The 23,449-nt window shown below is 42.7% G+C and overlaps 1 protein-coding gene across 1 annotated transcript in view; it reads left to right on the forward strand.

Moving 5' to 3' along the window:
- The window catches only part of gal3st2 (galactose-3-O-sulfotransferase 2), a 69,029-nt gene extending 45,968 nt beyond the window's left edge, over nt 1-23,061 (forward strand). The window contains exons 3-4 of the mRNA XM_038694097.1: nt 19,461-20,148; nt 21,431-23,061. Coding sequence (XP_038550025.1) covers nt 19,461-20,148; nt 21,431-22,426 — 1,684 coding nt within the window. The 3' untranslated portion in view covers nt 22,427-23,061. The remainder of the gene's footprint in view (nt 1-19,460; nt 20,149-21,430) is intronic.
- Nucleotides 23,062-23,449: the final 388 nt, after the last annotated feature.

A 23,449-nucleotide genomic window follows, 5' to 3' on the forward strand; every position in this document is an offset into this window, starting at 1 on the left:
CTCGAGGAATGTGAGTATTAATATGACTGGGAGGGGTGGATTCATTTAGGCTAACATATTCTCCATCACCCAGCCAGGTTTCAGTAAAACAAAATAAATCAATATCATAATCTGATATTAGTTCATTTACTAGTACACCTTTAGAAGAGAGAGATCTGATGTTTAAGAGTCCACATTTAACTCTCCTATTCTTTGCACTATTGCTCTTGTGGTTTTAATTTTTATGAGGTTTTTATGCACAGCTCCTCTTCTGTTTACCTTTTTAAATAATTTCAATGGTCGGGGGACAGACACCGTCACTATAGGATTTTCACTAAGTAACTCCTGAAATGGAGGAGCAGAGAAGTGTGTTAGACTGCGACTCTGCGTAGGGTTTTGGGTGGGTAACTGCTGAAAAAGAAGGGCAGAGAAGTGTGTTAAACTGCGACTCTGCCTCCTGGTCTCAACTCTGGGTTGTCATGGATTTGGTCCACTAATAAACTTGGCCAGATTTCTAGAAATGAGAGCTGCTCCTTCCCAAGTGGGATGGATGCCGTCTCTCCGAATCAGACCAGGTCTTCCCCAGAAAGTCTGCCAATGATCTACAAAGCCCACATCGTTTGCTGGACACCACCTCGACAACCAGCGGCGGAATGACGACATGCGGCTATACATGTCATCACTGGTCAGATTTGGCAGGCGTCCAGAGAAAACTACGGTGTCCGGCATTGTTTTTGCATATGTACACACCGACTCAACTTTAATCTTAGTGACCTCCGATTGGCGTAACCGGGAGTCATTACCGCCAACGTGAATAACAATCTTACTGTATTTACGTTTATCCTTAGCCAGCAGTTTCAAATAAGACTCAAATGTCGCCCGCTCTGGCCCCAGGGATGCACTTAACTATGGCCGGGAAAATCTGTTAGAAACAGGTTGATGGTGCACCGTGCCCCCCCCTTTCCTGGCTGCTCAGGAGATCCTCATTGTCGGCTGCATATCTGTGATTTGAATCTCCCATTCCACCTCATCCCAAAGGTGCTCTACTGGATAGAGATCTGGTGACTGTGGTGGCCACTGGAGTACAGTGAACTCATGGTCATGCTCAAGAAACCATTTTGAGATGATTTGAGGTTTGGAACATGGTGTATTATCCTGCTGCTAGTAGCCATAAAAAGATGGGACACTGAGGTCATAAAGGGATGGATGTCGCGTTTAAACGATGCTCAGTTGGGGGCCAAAGTGTGCCAAGAAAATATCCCCCACGCTATGGATGTCATTAGACCTATTTTAGGGGGGCTGAAGCTACCCTAAAATGGTCCTAAACCCCCCAAATAATAATAATTAGATTTTTTTTTTTACAGTACAGACATGTACTCGTATGTATGATAAATATAGCTGCAAGCAGCGATTCGTGGGTTCAAACCTTTTTTCGCATTAGCGACTTCAAAATAACTTCATACATGTGGTTAGATATTGTTATGAAACATATCCTCAAGTTTTGTAACGACTGGACAGTCATTTTGAATTATACCTGCAGTGTACAGGTGCTGGTCATATAATTAGAATATCATCAAAAAGTTGATTTATTTCAGTAATTCCATTCAAAAAGTGAAACTTGGATATTATATTCATTCATTACACACAGACTGAGATATTTCAAATGTTTATTTCATATAATTGTGATGATTAAAACTGACAACCAATGAAAGCCCCAATTTCAGTATCTGCAAAAATTAGAATATTACTTAAGACCAATACAAAAAAAAGTATTTTTAGAAATGTTGGCCAACTGAAAAATATGAACATGAAAAGTATGAGCATGTACAGCACTCAATACTTAGTTGGGGCTCCTTTTGCCTGAATTACTGCAGCAATGCGGCGTGGCATGGAGTCGATCAGTCTGTGGCACTGCTCAGGTTTACTTCCATCAGAGAACATAACTTTGGACCACTCAGCAGCAGTCCAGTCCTTTTTGTCTTTAGCCCTGGCGAGACGCTTTTGACCCTGTGTCTTGTTCAAGAGTGGCTTGACACAAGGAATGCAACAGCTGAAACCCATGTCTTGCATACGTCTGTGCGTGGTGGTTCTTGAAGCACTGACTCCAGCTGCAGTCCACTCTTTGTGAATCTCCCCCACATTTTTGAATGGCTTTTGTTTCACAATCCTCCCCAGGGTGCGGTTATCCCTATTACTTGTACACTTTTTTCTACCACATCTTTTCCTTCCCTTCGCCTCTCTATTAATGTGTGGACACAGAGCTCTGTGAACAGCCAGCCTCTTTAGCAATGACCTTTTGTGTCTTGCCCTCCTTGTGCAAGGTGTCAATGGTCGTCTTTTGGACAGCTGTCAAGTCAGCAGTCTTCCCCATGATTGTGTAGCCTACAGAACTAGACAGAGACCATTTAAAGGCCTTTGCAGGTGTTATGTGCTAATTAGCTGATTAGAGTGTGGCACCAGTTGTCTTCAATATTGAACCTTTTCACAATATCCTAATTTTCTGAGATACTGATTTTGGGGTTTTCATTAGTTGTCAGCTATAATCATCAAAATTAAAAGGAATGAAAACTTGAAATATATCAGTCTGTGTGGAGTGAATGTATACATTATACAAGTTTCACTTTTTGAATGGAATTACTGAAATAAATCAACTTTTTGATGATATTCATTTATATTTATATGACCAGCACCTGTATGTGTGAGGTCCTTATGTAGACATTTCCTGTAAGTTTTATGTTGATTTGTATGGATTTGCGGCAGACAACAAATAATAACTAGAATGGGTATTTACTAAAGTAAATATGTGTGAGAGCTGTCAGTTGTTCCCATAGGAAAGCAAAATCCAAGATGAGATCTCATAGTTGTTTTCTTCTTTTCTCCTAGACACAAATGAGCTGCTTTTAATACCAAGGTGAGACCAAAGGCCTTTTCTCCCACTTCTAAAATTCATCTCAGGAGAAACAACCTCATAAAATCTCATTTATGTCTGACTCTGATCAAAACAAGAGATCTCTAACTGATCTTAAATAAGTCTAATTTAAGTCTCCTGAACATTGGACCATGAGATCAGAGAAAGAGCTCAAAGAAAACTTAGCTATGACTCCTAGGATCTCATGATTCTTCTCAAATATGTCTCAGTTTTCTCATATTGGCCCCAGGAGCAAAAACTCATCTCTGTCTTATTCTGATTAAAGGATGAGATCTCTACAGTATCTTAAATAACTGTAATTTCAGTCCAGAATGTGGATCAGAAAAAATGCTCCGAGATATTTCTCAGTCATGTTTTCCAATTTGTTAAGGTAGTCACAGCCAGCATAACTGGAACACCCAATACTTTGACATGATGTTTAGAGATTAATTCATTAAGGACCGAATGCACGCAAGAACTACAACATGATACAACATGTATCTGTCGTACAGAATAAGCACTTATACTTATGGAATACTTTTATACCTTTTACTTGAGTAGAATTTTGAGGACTTTAATTGTGGATATGGTATTTCTATTTAAAGACAATCAGTCCAGCACTTTTAATTTTAGCTGGATGGCGCAGCGGCAGTGTTGTTGCCCTTTGAACAACAGGAGCGGGGTTCAAATCCAGATCAGGGCAAGCCAGCTAGCTGCAGGCTGGAAAGCATCTTCATGTACTGCCCGGCTAGTGAAGCTAACCCTCTGCCTGTATCCTGTTCAGCTAGTGAAGCTAGCTCTCCGCCTGTATCCTGTTTGATTAATGAAGCTAGTCCTCTGCCTGTCCTGCCTGCCTGATCCCCGGCCCGCTAGTGCTGCTAGCCGCCCGCCCGATCCCTGGCCTACTCCTGCTCCCAGGTCTCACTCGGTGGTCCCACCGACAACTGTTGTTGGTCCCTCGTCGAAGGTCCGACTGATACCAGTTCCGAGGTGTTCGTTGGTGGTCAAACCGGTTCCAGTTCCACGTCTCCAGTCGGCTCCTGCTCCAAGGTCTCCGTCGGTGGTCCCGCCGGTTCCTGCTCCGCGGTCTCCGTCGGTGGTCCAGCTGTTTTCTACTCCTCGTGCCCTGTCGGTGGCTCGACCGGTATCAGCTCCGTTGGTGGTTCAGCCAATTCCTGCTCCTCGTGCCCTGTCGGTGGCTCGACCGGTATCAGCTCTGTTGGTGGTCCATCCAACTCCTGCTCCCTGTGTTTAGTCAGCCACAAGGCAGCCCAGCTGCTCAGTCTGAGGTCCTCAGCCCAGCTGCTCAGTCCGAGGTCCTCAGCCCAGCTGCTCAGTCTGAGGTCCTCAGCCCAGCTCCATCTCCTGAGGTTCCTGGCCTCCTATGCCGGCCTTCTGCCCAACATCTGTAGAGGTCTCACCTTCATCGGCCTCTGGTGGGTCCCCGCTGTCATCTGCGACCTCTGCTGAGACCTCCGGAGAGGTTTCACCGTCGCCGCCGGCCTCCTGCTCGGTCCCCAGTGGGTTTCCAACCTCACTGTTGGCTGTCCTGCCTACCCCCTGAACTCTGCCTGTTGGGTCGACCTCCAGGTCGGTCTTCTGAATTGCTTTGCCCCCCCTGATCTACCTGGACTGTTGGATCGTCCTCCCGGACGACCTTCTGAACTCTGTTTCCCTCCTGCTCTGCCCGGCCTGTTGGGTCGTAATCCGGGTCAGCCTCCTAAACTGTTTTGCCCCGCCTGAAGTTGGCCTGAGACTTGTTTTTCTGGCCCTCCGCCTGACCTCTCTCTGCCCACCCTGGGCCGGTTTTTTTCTGTTGTAACTGTGTTGTTGGTTCTTTTAAGGACATCAGGGGACGTCCTTTTGAGGAGGGGGGCATTCGGGAATCCCTGGGGCACATGGCCAGTGGGTTTTGGACCTCTTCCCTGGTGGTGGTTGACTGGGGGGGGCTGAGTACCTGTTCGGGGCCAGGACCAGCCTCGTGTTTACGGAGCTCGGGGGCAGCTGGCTCTGCCTGCACTCTTGGGGGGGATGCCTCCGGCTGGGCTGGGGGACTGTTGGCCCATGTTTTCCCGCGTTATCGCTTCCTGGCTTCTCTGCTGGCTTTTGCTGTTGTGTTCTGCCGCTTGCTCTCTCTCATTTGCTCGGCCTCGTGCACGGGATACGCAGGGGGCGGCCGGGCAGTGGGTGTCGCTGTGCTCGTGCAGTGTGTGGGTTGGGGTCGTCACTTGCGCCCTGATGTTGATGATTGCGTGGGGCGCTGGTCGCGGGGTGGCACTGGCCTCTGTTGTGTGCGCGCCGCGATTGGTCCGAGTGCTGCTCTTCTGCGGGTTCCGCCTTTTGCTTTCCAACGGCATTGCGTTGTCAATTGGCATTTGGATGGCCGGTGTCTTTGGCGTTTGTTGGTCAGGTTGGGGTCTTCTGCGTTCACGTCGTGGTTCGTCTGGGAGTTGACCTCTCTCCCACCCCATTGGCTACTGGGGGTCTTGCCTGCCTGTCGCTGGAGTCTGTGTGGCGTGGTTGTGTCACTCCCACTCTCACTATGAACTACATTCTGTAACAGGCTTATGTACACAAACATATACATACACATACACATACAGACACACTCACCCACATGCACTCAGACACATACAGTCTTACAAATAGACACACACACAAACAAAAGGTTCTCTCTGGTAGAATTATTAATTATTTTTCATTCAGTTACTGCTTTGTTTTTGTTTGTATGTGGTTTGATTTTTCTCCGCCCCAAGCCCCCCTCACCGTTCTATTGCAGGTTTTGTTGCTTTCTGCATTTGGTGTTTCCTTCTGCTATTTCCTGTTGTCCCCACCCCCCATCCCTGTTCTCTTGCTGGTGTTGCCCTCTCTCAGTGCTGTCTGTTTATGTGGTGTTTCTATTCCCCATCCCCATGTCTGTCCCCTTTCTGCCCCGGTGACAAATAAATTTTAATAAATAACAATACAGACAAAGGAGTATGTTAATACTAAGTAAAATAAGTAAAATCTGTTTGGCACAATATGGTATCCAGCTCCTCATACTCATACCAGTAAAAAAAACAAGTCATGAGACCATCTTGAACAATTCGGCTCAGGTTTCATGTCGATGCGACTTGTGGTTATAGAGGAACAGATAATTGCTGTTACAGCGTCACCTAGGAGGTAATTGTACCAAATTTTGCACAGCCTCTCAGGGGGGCCTGCCAAGTTTGGTGCTGATCTGTCATTCTAAACCTAAGATGTGACATGACTTCCTGTTTTAGTGTTTGCGTAAACATTTCTTACTTTGTAAATAGAACAGTTTTTTGTGTAGCACAAGCTTGTATATGCTTTGTCCAGAGATGGTCCATGCCAAGTTTGTTGCCGATCAGACATGCGGCTTGGGAGGAGTTAATCAAAATAGGTTTTTCAGTTTTTGTGATTTTGCAGAAAAAGAATTAGACAAAAATGGGCGTGGCCTATACCACAAGATTCCACTCGATCCCATGAATGCGTGGATATAAAGATTTTGATATGCTCCTTCGTATGCGGGAGTCCCAAGCCCAAAGGCACTGACCTGTAAATGGTATAAAAAGGGTTAAAATTACACATTCAATTCAAAATGGCTTGACCTCCTTTATTGGGTCCTTGATACCACACCTTGGTATGTCCCCAGCGAGCCATTTTGCCACGCCTATGTGCAAGACCCATAAAATATGTAATTTTTCACCACTTCTGACATGTGTGCAAAGTTTGGTGAGTTTTTGAGCATGTTTAGGCCCCCAAAAAATTAAAGCTACAAGCAGCATTGGGTGGGCCCTCAGACATGGTCTCGTCTCGGACTCGACTGCCTTTGTACTCAGTCTTGTCTCGGTCTCGGACATTGAGGACTCAGGATTGCTCTTGCATTGTCTGATTTCTTAACATCCTAACTTTGATTGGAAGTAAAAGTTATTACTTCAAATGCAACCAATAACCCTAAAACATGTTGACTACAACACTACGCCACGCTGCCAAGGATACGCTGTTGAAAGAAAACTCACATGGTTTATAACATGACATCATCAATGTGTTAAGAGTTTTCTGACATAGTTTTGAAGTAGATAATAGCCAACCTGCAAGAAATGGTTCATCACAGCATGAAAGTAGTCACATCCTGTTACCAGCAGGTGGCGCTGTGACTATGGGTGAATTTTGGTGTTCAGGGCGGGACTCTTATCAAACATGTAAAGTTTGGTGCCGATGTGAGCATGTAGACTGAAGTTACAACAATTTCCTGTTTCATGGTGAATCATCGATTTTGGACGCCACGTCAACCGTTTGCACAAACTTTTAAACGTCAGTGGCTTTAGACCGCACCGCACAAATCTGAAACCATTCGTACTAAATCCCTAGGAGGAGTTCATTTAAGTACGGATTGTGTAAATCATCCAAAAACGCTTTTTGGTACATCTGTACATGATACATGTGCCACAAACATGTCTTATATGTAGGTAAACCGTGCTGCAGGGGCTGCTTCATTTAAGGTCACTTCCTGTTGCCAGCAGGTGCCGCTATGACTATGAGTGAATATTGGCTTGTAGACCTGTTCAAGTTTGGTATGGATCTGAGCAAGGTCAAGGTACAACAACTTCCTGTTTCATGGCGAATCATCGATTTTGGATGCCATGCCAAGGCCACGCCGTTCCACGAAAACTCACCGTTTGTACAACTTTTAATCGTGAATGGCTTTAGAGTAGAAAGGGAAAGTCTGAAGTTAGTCGGACTAATTCTGTAGGAGGAGTTTGATATGTATGGAGTGTGTAAAAAAATCCAAAAATTATCATAATCAAAAGTTTTTTTAAATTACCATAAAATTCAAAATGTCCGACCTCCTGTTGGGTTTAGGGCATTGCTCCAAGAGGCTTTTTCCCTTCAGTTCCAATAGGAACCTTGCATGTTTCATGCTCAGGCCCTAATAATAACTAAAACACACAAACGCAGAAGGGTTCTACCACTACGCAGTTTGAACCCTAAATATGATAGAATAATATAAATATAATTTGTATTTATAGGCTTAAAATTATAGTTCTGGTTGTTTCATCTGCTTCACAATTTCACTGTGGTCAGGCACTAGGACCTTGATGGAGGCTGCATTTCATTGCTTCTCTGCTGAGCTGCTTAGCTATGTTACCCTAACTACCTGCACACACCGACACACACAGATGAATGGTAAAGGAAGATTGATTCAATTCAACCAGTGGTGGAAAGTAACTAAGTACAAATACTACTACAAGCTACAAAAAAAACCTTTTTTTTTTTTTTTTCGGTATCTGTACTTTACTTGAGTATTTTTAGCTGTTGCAAAGTTTTACTTTCACTTCGCTACATTTCAAAGCCAAATATCTACTTTTTACTCTGTTTTACTGTTACATTCTGCACGAGACCTCATTACATTGGTATTAGTAGCCTATGCAGCACACCTGAGTGGAGCAGAAAAACATGTAAAACTGATAAAGCCAGTTGATGCGACACTGGCATACACAGTGATAGTCCAGTGCAGAGCTGTATGGCCCTGCCTCACTTTCCTGTCAAAGGTGAACGTGAATGTTTAAAACTTTTATGATCTCTCCTCTCAAAGTCTGTCAGCAGATAGCTTAACAGTAACGTTAATGTGCAGCTGCAGTGAATCTCTCTGTGTCTGTCTGTCCTGCTAACCAGCTGAGCAGCGCAGCTCCTGGTCTGTCCGAGTCTTGGTTATAGTCAGACTGTGACTGAACAATGTTAGAGTGAAATACAACTTTTTATTACGTTTGATAAACACAGACGGGCCTCGATGTTTACAAACTGTAACTCAGAAAGATGACTATGTTGAGCGTTCATATGTGCGTGCACGAAATTAAACTCATGCATTCGAGCAAGAAACATCTGTGGGACCAGTCCAGAGACAGGATGTGAGGGCACTGCTCATACATCATTTAAAACAAGACAGTGAAGTTTAGTTACAACTATGGACTAATGCAAGATGGGAGACAGTGGATTCACATTGACTATTGAAATGTTGATTAGCTGGACAGAACGACGCACATCTCAGTAAATAATTCGCATCACATATTCAGGCAAGTCATTTTATAAATAGTATTTTATATTTGAAAATGTACTAAAGAAACCTGGTTTGAATGGGCCTGATGCAGCTGATAAAATTAATATATAGAAAATATATATAATTTACAGGGACTATGCTGAAGTTTGTCAGTAGAGTAGATGTGGGATCATCAGCCAGTACAGGAACAGACTCCAGCCAGTCAGCCAGTATAAGCACAGCTGATCCACATCCAGCCTCAGCCAGTATCTGCACACACCCAGTACAGACTTCTTTAGCAAGTCCCACAGACCCAGGTGAAACACAGGCAGGCTCAGCCAGTACGAGCACAGCGAGAGATGTACAGCCAGCATCAGATCCAAGCAGCTCAGATTGGCCCCCAGTCTTATCAGCTTCATGAGGTCTGTGTTAGTGCGCAGTGGTCTGTTCAAACCAGCACTGGGTTTTTCTAGAAGGTTTCCATTCAGGCTTCTTACAGAGGGAGGATTGTAATGAGAGTTCTGTGGTGTCAGGTGTGACTGTGCAGCAGCTCTGTTTTTGCACTGTGAGTCGGAGCCAGTTTGTGACCGAGTGGTAACGTAGCTGGTAGAGTTTTGCAATATAAACATCTAAAAACTGAAGTTAACTTTGCTGTTTGGGACTGTGAGCTGTACTTTATGGGAGGTGCTGAAGTTAATGTGTGGATTTTTGGTGAGATTGTGAATTGAGAAGTGTTTCAGTTAGTGTTGCGTCGTTCAAATTTGAGTTAATGTTGTATATGACTCAGGAGGAACCAGTAGTAGGAAACAGAAATGATTAGTTCACGACTCTCAACTGTGGGTTCTTTCATTTGTCATGTCACAGCTCGGCCACTGTGAACCAGACATGGACTATTAGTTCATCACTCACATGGGTCCTCAGAGGCTTCATTCAGCAGGCTGAGTTACTGCCAGCCCTGGAGAAAGAGAGGCAGGTCGGTTGTCAGGTAACAGTCACTGGACTGACATTATACATCTATTTTGTGAATTATGTTACATTTAATAAAGCATAACGTTATTACAATGCAATGATGTGCTATAGTTTTAACACAGCCATACCGTAACTTTAGTCCTGCTCGTGTTTACAGCTAACAGCTGACGAGAGTTGTTCTGCGTCCGCTCCACTTTAGTGCCCCGACAGGGTTCTACCGGGAGCCGAATTACTTCAGAGGGACACTCCTCTCCAAAACAAATGGACCTGGTCATTAAAACATTAAAACACAGCCACATAGCAACGTTAATGTTAGCCCTGTGGTGTGTTTACAGCTAACAGCTGTTTTTTAATCACCCATTGGAGGATTGCAACACTGCAATAACCAGCCTAGTTCAAATGAACGAAATTAACAAAATGACTCAAGAAAATATTAGTTAATTTCAATGAATGAGATTTTAAATTTCGTGTCAGTAAAAAGATTCAATCTTGCCATCACTACTTTCAGTTAGTTTTGGTTTCCTCCTCCTTGTCTCAATCTTACAAGTCCCAAACGATTTTGCTTGTGGAATTATGCAAACAGCATAATTGAGGTGGCCGAGGAGGGCTAGTAGCTGGCGTTTGGTGCATCTGACTGCTACAAAAAAGTTTGAGAGGAGAAGAGAGATGCGCTGTATTTTCTCTGAGGGCAGCGATGCCTGGAAGGATGTTGAGTCCAGGGTGATCCCTAAGAACTCGATGGAGGTACTGGGCCCTGAGGTTTTTTCTTCAGAGAGAGGGATGCTGAGTTCGTGGAAAGCTTTGGAGGAGGGTGGAGTGACGACAAGAAAATCGTCAAGGAGCTGGATTATGTAAGGAAGTCTGTGGTTATTAGTTAAGATCCAGCACAGGGCTTCGGTCAGAGAGTCGAAGATCTTGGGACTGCTTCTACAGCCGAAGGCAAGGCGCACAGAAAAATAATAGGCTCCTTTCCAGCAAACCCCTAAGAACGCCAGAAATCTGGGTGGATGAGCAAGACTTTAAATGCACTGGTGATATCTGCTTTGGAAAGCCAAGCCCCGTGTCCTGCCAGACGGATGAGAGTGATGGCATGATTGATGGTTGCATATTGCATGGAGAAATCTGGGCTGGGGATGATGCTGTTGATGCTCGGGATGAGTGAGCCATGTGGGGAGGATAGGTCTATTATTAACCTCTTTTTCCCAGAGTACTTCCAAGTGGCGACACCTATGGGACTGATGCGGTATACTGAAAAAGGAGGCTTATCAAATGGGCCTATCATGAATCCCTCTTTCACTTCTTTAGCTAATAAAGAGTCGACTGTGTGGGGTTCTGTGAGAGCAGACTGGAGGTTGTGGCAGGTGTGCGTAGTGTATGGGAGGACTTATATACTGAATAGCACGTGTATAGATAGACTTGTCAGATAATTAGAGGTGTGGTTTTAGGCGTGGTCCTGCTCCCGAACCTAAGTTAACCAATTCACTTAATTTGCAAGCCTAACTACAGAGCAAAATCACACTGATTGAACCAATCTATAGTGCAGTAACAGTAATTAGTGTAATTAAATAGCATTCTTTGGTAGATAAGGTATTACTTTATCACACATTCACATGAGCAGATGGATAGCATTCATAACCTACAGAAGAACACACAGTCTGGCCCAAGTGAATTCCCCCCATGCAGTTTTGATGTGCCTAAAACACAGTAACTGTTGTTCAACAACGAAATGGAAGAAGAGAATAATGTCGGTCACTTTTTACTTGTTAACATCTTTGGCTTCTTCACTGGTTGTTGACATACAGTAAGTATAGTTCTAATACAGTAACAAAAGAGTGCAAAGATTTAGCATTTTTCTATCCTAGGGATGTGCTTAATACGTTATTCTGGAAATGTCAGAGAACACAGATATGTGGGAGAGATTAAAGTCCAGGACTTTCTAACTGAATTAAAAATGAATTAATTTATCATAGAGATGAAAAGGTGCCACATGCAGTTACTTTAGTCAGACCTATATGTGTGATGACTCAACAGGGATGTTATTGTATGAGAAAAGTTGATCTACCTATCTAGCCTTACTGCATTATCTTCTGTTTATATTTTGTCTCCTGCCACCTGAATTTTGGGTTGCATTTATATTAATAAAGACATTTCCTCAATAAATTGGTGCAGATAAAATCACCAGAATGCAGGAAATGAATTGTTTAAAGCTCAAGTTTTTCAGGGGAAGAACCACTAGACCTCACAATTAATACTATTATTGTTAATATTGTTATTATTAGTAATTATAACAATCATAAAACATTTATTTATAAAGCCTTTTCAAGATGTAAAAGAGGAGGTGATGATTCAGTTAGACACATGGCATAACAAGTTAGCAACAGCAAATGAGACAGTTGATAGAGTTGCTGTGAGTTTTGATGTGGGTCGATAAAAGTAGAGGTCATTTACCATTGCTTTACTGTTCTTAGATGACAGGGGTGGCACCCGGTGTGGTCTTCTGCTGCTGTAGCCCATCTGCTTCAAGGTTCGACGTGCTGTGCATTCAGAGATGGTATTCTGCATACCTTGGTTGTAAGGAGTGGTTATTTGAGTTACTGCCTTTCTGTCATCTTGAGCCAGTCTGCCCATTCTCCTCTGACCTCTGACATCAACAAGGCATTTTCATCCACACAGCTGCCGCTCACTGGATGTTTTCACTTTTTCGGGCCATTCTCTTTAAACCCTAGAGATGGCTGTGTGTGAAAATCCCAGTAGAACAGCAGTTTCTGAAATACTCAGACCAGCCCGTCTGGCACCAACAACCATGTCACGTTCAAAGTCAATTAAATCCCCTTTCTTCCCCATTCTGATGCTCGGTTTGAACTTTAGCAAGTTGTCTTGACCACGTCTACATGCCTAAATACATTGAGCTGCTGCCATGTGATTGGCTGATTAGCTATTTGTGTTAACAAGCAACTGATCACGTGAACCTAATAAAGTGGCCGATGAGTGTAGCTGTTTTACAAGATATCATGACACAAATCACAAACAGAACTTTCTCAATCTTAAAATCATGCAGCTAAAGTGCCTACATGTTGTAATTATCCGCAAAAGACACCTTTGCCTCATTGAAATGAGGCTGCAGGTACTTCTTAGCTGTACAGCGCTAAGCCTCCAACTGGTAGTCAATCCATGATAATTTGGGCTGAAAGTACATGGGCAGGTGTATTCAATTTAAATATCCCGCTTCTCCCCCGACCACTTATCCTCTGCTCTCCAAGTGGCCTTCTGGTGCAACATATGCCATGTAATACCAAGGGCTGAGGGGAAGTATAACTACTCATGAAAGGCATCATGCTTATGGAGGAGGCAGAGTCGCAGTTTAACACACTTCTCTGCCCTTCTTTTTCAGCAGTTACCCACCCAAAACCCTACGCAGAGTCGCAGTCTAACACACTTCTCTGCTCCTCCATTTCAGGAGTTACTTAGTGAAAATCCTATAGTGACGGTGTCTGCCCCCCGACCATCGAAATTATTTAAAAAGGTAAACAGAAGAGGAGCTGTGCATAAAAACCTTATAAAAATTAAAACCACAAGAGCAATAGTGCAAACGAATAGGAGAGTTAAATGTGGACTCTTAAACATCAGATCTCTCTCTTCTAAAGGTGTACTAGTAAATGAACTAATATCAGATTATGATATTGATTTATTTGGTCTTACTGAAACCTGGCTGGGTGATGGAGAATATGTTAGCCTAAATGAATCCACCCCTCCCAGTCATATTAATACTCACATTCCTCGAGGCACAGGCAGAGGAGGTGGAGTTGCAGCTATCTTCGACTCTAGCCTATTAATCAGCTCTAAACCTAAACTAAACTATAACTCATTTGAAAGTCTTGTTCTTAGTCTTTCGCACCCAAGTTGGAAATCACTGCAACCAATTCTTTTTGTTATAGTGTACCGAACACCTGGCCCGTATTCTGAATTCTTATCTGAATTTGCAGAGTTTTTGTCAACTTTAGTCCTTAAAACGGACAAAGTTATTATTGTAGGGGATTTTAATATTCATGTAGATGTTGAGAATGACAGCTTCAGTACTGCGTTTATCTCTTTGTTAGATTCCATCGGCTTCTCTCAGAGTGTTCATGAACCGACTCACTGTTTTAACCACACCCTCGACCTTGTTTTGGTGTATGGTATTGAAATTGAACATTTAGTGGTGTTCCCACAGAATCCCTCTTTATCCGACCACTGTTTGATAACTTTTGAGTTTGTATTGCTGAACTACTCGCCATTGGGCAAAAATTTCTATACAAGATGTCTGTCTGATAGTGCTGTAGCTAAATTTAAGGATGCGATTCCATCAGCTCTAAATACATTATCTAGTCACAAAGTAACGGAGGACTCCTATGCTAATTTCAGTCCCTCCCAAATCGATCATCTTGTTGATAGTGCTGCAGGCTCGCTGCGAATGACACTCGACTCTGTTGCCCCTCTAAAAAAGAAAATACTAAAACAAAGACGGTTAGCTCCATGGTATAATACTGAAACTCGCAAATTAAAGCAAATATCGCGGAAACTTGAGAGGAATTGGCGTTCCACCAAAGTGGAAAATTCTCGTTTAATTTGGCAAGATAGTCTTAAAACTTATAGGAAGGCCCTCCGTAATGCCAGAGCAGCGTACTACTCGTCATTAATAGAGGAAAATAGGAACAACCCCAGGTTTCTTTTCAGCACTGTAGCCAGGCTGACAGAGAGTCACAGCTCTATTGAGCCAAGTATTCCCATAGCTCTCAGTAGTTACGATTTCATGAGCTTCTTTAATGATAAAATTCTAGCTATTAGAGACAAAATTCACCAAGACCTGCCCTCAATTGGCACCGACTTATCTCTTAACTCAGGAACCTTTGAAACAGCTGTAGAACCAGATACATGTTTAGACTGTTTTGCTTCCCTCAATCTTTACCAACTAACTTCAATAATTTCTTCATCTAAACCATCAACCTGCCTCTTAGACCCCATCCCGACTAGGCTGCTTAAAGATGTTTTACCCTTAGTCAGCACCTCTATACTAGATATGATCAATCTATCTTTATCAACAGGCTATGTACCACAGTACTTTAAAGTAGCTGTAATTAAACCTCTTCTGAAAAAGCCCAAACTTGATCTGGATGTTTTAGCCAACTATAGACCTATATCTAACCTTCCATTTCTCGCTAAGGTTCTGGAGAAAGCAGTTGCTAAACAGCTGTGTGACTTTCTACAGAGCAATAGTTTATTTGAGGATTTTCAGTCAGGATTTAGAGCTCATCATAGCACAGAGACAGCACTGGTGAAAATTACTAATGACCTCCTTATTGCATCAGACAAAGGACTTGTCTCTGTACTGGTTTTATTAGATCTTAGTGCTGCATTTGATACCATTGACCATCAGATCCTATTGCAGAGACTGGAATATTTCATTAGCATTAAAGGAACCGCTCTAAGCTGGTTTAAGTCCTATTTATCAGATCGATTTCAGTTTGTACATGTTAACGATGAGTCCTCCATGCACGCCAAAGTTACTCATGGAGTTCCTCAAGGATCTGTCCTTGGACCAATCCTCTTCACTTTATATATGCTTCCTTTAGGCAATATTATCAGGAAACATTCCATAAGCTTTCATTGTTATGCAGATGATACTCAGTTATATCTATCGATCAAGCCAGATGAAACTCATCAGTTAGCTAAACTTCAAATGTGCCTTCAGGATGTTAAAACCTGGATGAGCTGTAATTTTCTTATGTTAAACTCAGATAAAACTGAAGTTATTGCTCTGGGGCCTAAGCACCTCCATGACGCATTATCTAAAGATATAGTTTCCCTGGATGGCATCGCCTTGGCCTCCAGCACCACTGTGAGGAATCTTGGAGTTATCTTTGATCAGGACATGTCGTTTAAGTCCCACATTAAGCAAATTTCAAGGACCGCCTTTTTTCACCTACGTAATATTGCGAAAATCAGGAACATCCTGTCTAAAAATGATGCAGAAAAACTAGTCCATGCATTTGTTACTTCTAGGCTGGATTACTGCAATTCCTTATTATCAGGCTGCTTGAAAAAGTCCATTAAGACTCTTCAGCTGATCCAGAATGCTGCAGCACGTGTTCTGACAGGAACCAGGAAAAGAGATCACATTTCTCCTGTTTTAGCTTCTTTGCATTGGCTTCCAGTAAAATCCAGAATAGAATTTAAAATCATTCTTCTTACCTACAAAGCTCTTAATGGTCAGGCACCATCTTATCTTAAAGAGCTCATAGTACCTTACTACCCCACCAGAGCACTGCGCTCCCAGAATGCAGGGTTACTTGTGGTTCCTAGAGTCTCCAAAAGTAGACTAGGAGCCAGAGCGTTCAGCTATCAAGCTCCTCTCCTGTGGAACCAGGTTCCAGTTTGGGTTCAGGAGGCAGACACCATCTCCACATTTAAGAGTAGGCTTAAGACTTTCCTCTTTGATAAAGCTTATAGTTAGGGCTGGCTCAGGTAGTCCTGAACCATCCCTTAGTTATGCTGCTATAGGCCTAGACTGCCGGGGGATTTCCCATGATGCACTGAGCTCCTCTCTCCTCTACTTTCTCTCCCTCTGTATGCAACCTTATCCCATTATTGCATGTTACTAACACAACTTCTCCCCTTTCTGGTAGTCTTGTGCTTTCTCGTCCCTCTCCTCTCTCCTCCTATCACTTCCTGCAGGTTTTCTGGCTCTGGAGCTGTGGAGTCTGGATCTGTGGCTGCGGGTCGCCTGCTGCCCCCGTGTTCCTGCTCGACACCCTCTACTGCAACGACTATTGTTGCTAGTCTTATTGTTATTATTGTTATTATAATCATTAACATTATGATGGTTACCATTAACACTATTATAAATATCTGTACCATTTTTCATTTAGTTTATAGCAACATTACCTTCGCTGTCTGTACCTCTGTGTGTATATTGTGTAGGCTGCCTCCCTCCCCTCTCTCTCTCCTTACATCCCTCTCTCTCTCTCTCTCTCTCTCTTCTCTCTCTCTCTCTTTCACTCTCTTTCTCTCTCTCTCTCTTTCACTCTCTTCTCTCTCTCTCTCTCTTTCACTCTCTTCTCTCTCTCTTTCTCTCTCTCTCTCTCTCTCTCACCCCAACCGGTCGAGGCAGATGGCCGCCCACCCTGAGCCATGGTTCTGCTCGAGGTTTCTGCCTCTTAAAAGGAAGTTTTTCCTTGCCTCTGTCGCCTAGTGCTTGCTCTTGGTGGGAACTGTTGGGCTTCTGTAAATATCATCACAGAGTACGGTCTAGACCTGCTCTTTTATGAAAAGCGCTGTGAGATAACTGTTGTTGTGATTTGGCGCTATATAAATAAAATTGAATTGAATTGAATTGAATTGAATTATGGTGCTTTCAGACCAAAAGCGGTGAGTTTACATACAAAGTAAATGCAAAGACGCGTAGAGCCGCCATTTCCTGTCGGGCTGCGCGAAGGGGGCGGGGCCGGCAACACGAAGTCGCATGACGCTGAGTCGCAATAGCCTATCAGTGTTGAGATTGTCTGTACGTCACCAAGGCTTCAGAGCGTTGTATGGAGAGGACCAGGCAGAGCGGGGGATTGAAAATCTGCTGGCCGGCTGAGAGCTGCTAAACATGGAGAAGAGGAGCAGGGAGCAGCGCTGCAACCATTGGACAAATAAACCCCCCGTAGTCGGTCAGGTCCTACATCTACGCCGTTTACTCGCGGGAGGAGCTTGGAGTTAACTGCCTTTATTAAATTAGCTTTTTACTTTAGTTTTTGGGATTTCAATGTTGATTTATCTTCACTGGAGCTTCTCAGCAGCTAGCTTCCATGCACATCTGGTTCCAGTGTTGTTGTTAGCGTCGTTAGCTCTGTCGGACTACGACTTAATATTTATATAAAAAACAGACAAAACTGGACATTGCTGGGAGAAAAGAAAGCGAGGATGTTGAACTACCTGGTGAGTTCAGAAAGGTGTCTGTAACTTTATTCCAGCTATCATTGTACTTTACTGTGACCAAGTTAGCATAGCATAGCCCTGATCGATACAAACTCCATTCAGAAAACAAACATTTTAGAAGTTTTTGTCCTGATGTCTTGCTGACAGACCTGACAAAGGATGAATTCATATGTTTAACAAATCTGCATCATGTTATAGTTATTTCGGCATCAGTTTAATCCGTTTATTGCTATTTAATCAAAGCAAATTGTTTACTTTGGGTTCATACAGTTGTAGTAAAGGTGAGTTGATTTATTCACGTTATCGCGTTAAAATCGCCTTCTCGCGTTGTGTGTTAACACTTGCAGCGAATGTACTCACGCGAGGAAAGCGTCGCCAGGCGAAAATTCGCGGTTGGTCTGATTACGGCATTAGGGTGTATTCACATCTGTCTTGTTTAGTTCAATCGAATCGCACTAGACTTTGTTTTCCCCCTTGGTCCCGCCCATTTTTTGGGCAGGTGTGAAAACAGCAATTACACTCAGGTGCGAAAGCAACAACGGTACAGAGACCCAGCTGAGGAGGTGATGCAATTGCAGAAAGCTTTGTGGAGTTACTGGGCTCTCGTAGTCAGTGCAGACTGTGTCTTTAATTACACTGAAAACTACCTCACATGACAAATCTGGAGACAAATGCACTATGTGTCTAAACAGATTGAGACAGGGTCAGATTTTTATTATGTAATTAGGGGTGATGAAATTGCCAAACATGACTCATTAGTGATAGCACTAAACATAGCAGTATGCAGTAATGTTACCAGTAATAATTTCTGATGTAATAAACTGTTGATCTGGTTGTATGAACATAGCCTCTCAAGGAATTTAAACTTCAAACCTGATCTGTCTTCTGCACAGTGCTGTCAGCATGCCATGGAAGGCGCACATAAAAGCATGCTGTCTCCTCTGGGGTGTATAGTAAAGTTCGCTTTGTGAATCAAAAGCTTCCTGCTTTCCCCGCTTCAGAATTTTTGTCCAATGAATTGATGACCTTAGCACACACGTGTTTTGTTTTTGTTTTTTTTTACAAATTCTGGTTCACTTGCAAAAAGCGCAGTGTAAAAGCGAAGCACCAAACAAAAAAAAAAGTCAACATTGTATTTGGTCCGGACTAAAGCAAGTGAACTAGTGGACTTTTCTGGTCTGAATGCGCCCTTAGTGTTGTCACTCCCTACTTCCTGCTGTGCTGAGCTTGTAGTTTTCTTGTGATGCATTACGAGGTCACAGCCCTGATGCCAAACATTACTGTTGTACATATCATACATTCACATACAGCAATAATCAATTTCACATGTTGGCAGACTGAAGTTTGTTATTAAACCATTGGGTCAGGACTTGGTTTGAATGCAGGAAATTTAGATCCTAATATTTGCTGGGAATTCTTGCCAAAGTCTGCTCTCAATTCCCATTAAAAATTCCTGCAAGAACCCAAGATTTTTAGAGCTTCTTTGTGTGTCATGAACTGAAAGACATTTATTAAAACCAAACCGCCTTCTCCAAACTTCATTAATGTAACACTCTGTAAAGCTCTGTAAAATGTTTCAGTGACTGTGTTTATGACTTCTTCCAGGAATGACAGGATAACAGGACTCCCACATCTGAGATTCACAGTCAGCAAACAGCACCTGTTTCCTACTGTGCAAAATGTCTGGGAAGGCTCCCATTCTGAGTCTTCACTGGCAGGAAAGCCAGACGTGAAGTCACTACAGACAGAACAAACTGCAGAGCGTCAACATCAGAATAAGGGATATAGAAAGCCACCAGATTATATTCTGTCCAGACATGTGGATAAAATCTCCACCCTTGCTACAGGCTCTCACATGGGGTCAAGTAAAGTTTCACCTGAAAAACTACTTCTACGAAAACATGGAAACAAGTTCAGCCCTAGACTTCCAGATACTTTGGTCCATAGTACTAGGAAGGTTTTAACTGCAGCCACAGATAAAAGGCTCTTGAACACTCCCACTCCATCCAGTTTTTTAAAGGGTCACATCAACAGTGTCCATACTAAAGCAACCTGCCACCCGAAGTCTCACATTGTGTTTCTCAAGACACACAAAACAGCAAGCAGCACCATCTTAAACATCCTGTATCGCTATGGTGAAATTAACAACTTGACATTTGCCCTCCCTCTGAACAAACACAGCCAGTTGTTTTACCCATTTATCTTTGCTTCACACTTTGTGGAAGGTGTCAGCAGCAGACGTGTGAGGGAGTTCCACATCATGTGCAACCACATGAGGTTTAGAAAATCTGAGGTGAGGTTCATTAGATTCATACATATTCATTATGATTCAAGTTGTGAAGATAAATTAACAACCCATTTTTCATGTTAACACAGACTGCATATGGGATGAATGTGGGCTAAATGTGGAAACAAACTTGAGATGGGCAAATTATGAGTTCCCCTAAAGGCTGAATATGGATATGGTGGAACTGGGTGTACTTTGTGGGTCTAAAATATCACCGGGTTAATACATTAACACATTGGATAATGTTGGACTGGCATTTGGGCCCAATTTGGGCAACCTGAGTGAGGTCCAAAACTGTCAATCAGTTCCAAGTGTGCCCCAAATGGGCCTGTACATGTGGGTTGCTAATGGGACCAAAGTGGGCTATTTGAGGCCCATGTTCTCATTCCTTGGGCCCAATGTAACTTTTTTGTGTCCACCTAAAAGTGTGGACTAATGTTTCGGCCAAAGCATGGTATTAGTGGAGCGCTGAATATGGTATCAAGATCAGTTAAACATGACAGATTTTTATAGGCCCCATTTAGTTGCCCTAATGGTGCTTGAATGGCAATGCATCACATACCATTGTGGGGCCCCAATGCACATGTTGGCTCGGTGATCACATGCAACATAGTGATATTAATTAATCATGACTTATATTTCAAAATGGTATTTAATAAAAAACTAAAATATTGTTGAGATACTGATGGAACCCGACTAGCCAGATTACAGATATTTCCTGCAACATGTCTTTGGTTAGTGATGGGTTCACACTGGGTGTCATTTAGGCAAACTCAGTGAAGACCCAAAAGCTCCAGGCCCATGTTATGTTCCCCACTAATGGTATGGCCCCCACATATACAGTTGATGCCATATATTTAAATACACCTAGGTAAAAGACATTCTAACTTCTAATTTTTCACAACTCCACATATTTGATGTTACCATACATTACAAAATTAAAGCCAAGAAAGAAATGTATTTCATGTTTGAAAGATTCAAGAAACTGAAGGAATTACTTTAGGAAGTTTCTGATAGGTCATTTGTCATAATAAGAAGTTAATTGGGAATGCAGCTGTGTTTTAATTCCCTATTAAAACACAGCTGCATTATGTATTATGTATTAAAGAAATGTATGGGTCTTAAATGCAAGAGCACTTACCCATAGTGGGCCCCAATGCTGGCTTTAGAGTTTGTCAAAGATGATTTACCTATAAAAATACAATTTTGTAAAAAAAATTGTGAAGTAGAATATGAATTTTTCAACATGACATCTCTAAAATAAACACCTTCCTATGTTATGTCCCAGGTGGCAAAAGTGATGCCTGAGGATACTTTCTACTTTTCCATCCTGAGGCATCCCGTGGCCATGATGGAGTCCATATTTATGTACTACAAGAGCATCCCAGCCTTCCACAAGACTCACAGCCTGAATGAATTCCTAGACAACAGCTGGAGAAACTACAACTCATCAGTAAACAACAACCACTATGCTCACAATATCCTGGCTTTTGACTTTGGCTTTGACAACAACGTTGCAGCTGATGCTGGAGACCTGGAGCATAGAATTGGTATGGCTATTGCAGCCATTGAACAGGACTTCCACCTTATTCTTATTTCTGAATACTTTGATGAGTCCATGATCTTACTCAAGCATGCCCTCTGCTGGTCTGTAGAAGATGTGGTTTACTTTAAGCTCAACAGTCGCAGTGAACTAACTCGTCACCCACTTTTACCAAACACTGCAGAGAAAATCAAGAGGTGGAATGCTTTAGACTGGAGGATCTATCTGCACTTCAACACCACCTTCTGGCACAAAGTGTATAGTCTGGTTGGGCAAGAGCAGATGAAGAAGGAAGTTTCCCAGTTAAGAGAGCTACAAGCCAAGCTGGCAAACACCTGCCTGAAAGATGGCAGGGCAGTTGACCCTTCCCAGATAAAAGATGCTGGGCTGAAGCCATTCCAGTATGGAGCAGCTGTCATTCAGGGCTATAACCTAAACCCACATTTAGACAGACATACCAAAACAAAATGTCAGAGACTTATAACTCCAGAACTGCAGTACACAGACCGTCTGTACACCCAGCAGTTCCCAGAGCTAGCTGCTAAGCATAGACAAGCAAATAGGATTGCTCCACAGCATCAACGCTCAGTTGGAGCCAGTATGATGGGAATGGTCTTGGCCAGGGAAGCCCATCAAAGACAGATCATAAGACGTAAATTCTCAAATCTCAAGAACCAAAATGCCTCCAGAAGTGCTCTGTTAACACACACGGAAGCTAACAACAAAACAAAAATGCCATGAGTGGTAACTGACTAATAGTCAATAGAAGATGTTATGTTCATTCTGTGAGATATGAAAGCAGTTGTTCCATCTTATTCTCACTTTCTGTAATTATAATAATAATGATAATTTCACGCTATCTTTTGATCATTAATATCTAGCAAATGAAAGTGTTTTATGATCTGGTAGTCCTATTTTCAGGATGATATTGTTGATTTGTGCCTTCCAGAAGAGGTATGCACGTTACAAAAATGTTTCATAACTCTGATCTATCACCTCCGTGGTAAAAGTTGATTGAGTTGGTTGAGTTTAGGCGACTAATCTACATGGTTAATACTAAGGAACGATAGTGATCATGGTTAAAATAAATCAAAGTTGGCTAGCTCTAAGAAATGGGATACAAGCATTGATATCTCATGACAAAGTGAGAGTCTTTGTCCTCCCAACCATCCACTCCGATGTCCTTTAATGGTTATGTAACAGTCACATTATGTCCACCATGGATTCTCAGTCTTTATTCACCCCAGGTAAGATGACAAGCAGTCATACTGTAAAATTTAAATTAATAGCTGAGTCCCAAATAGCCGCCTACCTCCTTTACTGGCCTGGTGTGGGAACACATTTTGACAAATAAACGCCTGGTCTAGTTTTTATAGAAGTTCTTTGGATGTATAAAACCTCTTAAACCCTGCAGGGACACCCGCTTTTGCTGCTTCTAAGCTGCTTAGATTTAGTTAATACAAACATTAATGTTTAAACCTATGATCAATATGTCAGTATGGACATGCTACACATCGTAAGATCGGTTAGATTCTCCACAATACCACTGTTAAGTTCATTTAACGGATACAACAAGACCCAAAGTCTAATTCTTCTAGATTTACCGGTGTAACCTGCATGGCTACAAGAGAGGAAAAGTTGAAAATGTGCTGACTCACGTTAACTTTGAAGTGCTCATTAAGTCCGCTCGTTAAGTCCGAATGTGTCCGTCCCTTGATTATTTATCTTCCTTTAGTCTGTAAGGGTTCACCGATCAAAAGAATC

Source organism: Micropterus salmoides, unplaced genomic scaffold (assembly GCF_014851395.1).
Source record: "Micropterus salmoides isolate LMB-PRFRI ecotype aquatic unplaced genomic scaffold, ASM1485139v1 Ms_hic_scaffold_3, whole genome shotgun sequence".
Taxonomy (NCBI): domain Eukaryota; kingdom Metazoa; phylum Chordata; class Actinopteri; order Centrarchiformes; family Centrarchidae; genus Micropterus; species Micropterus salmoides.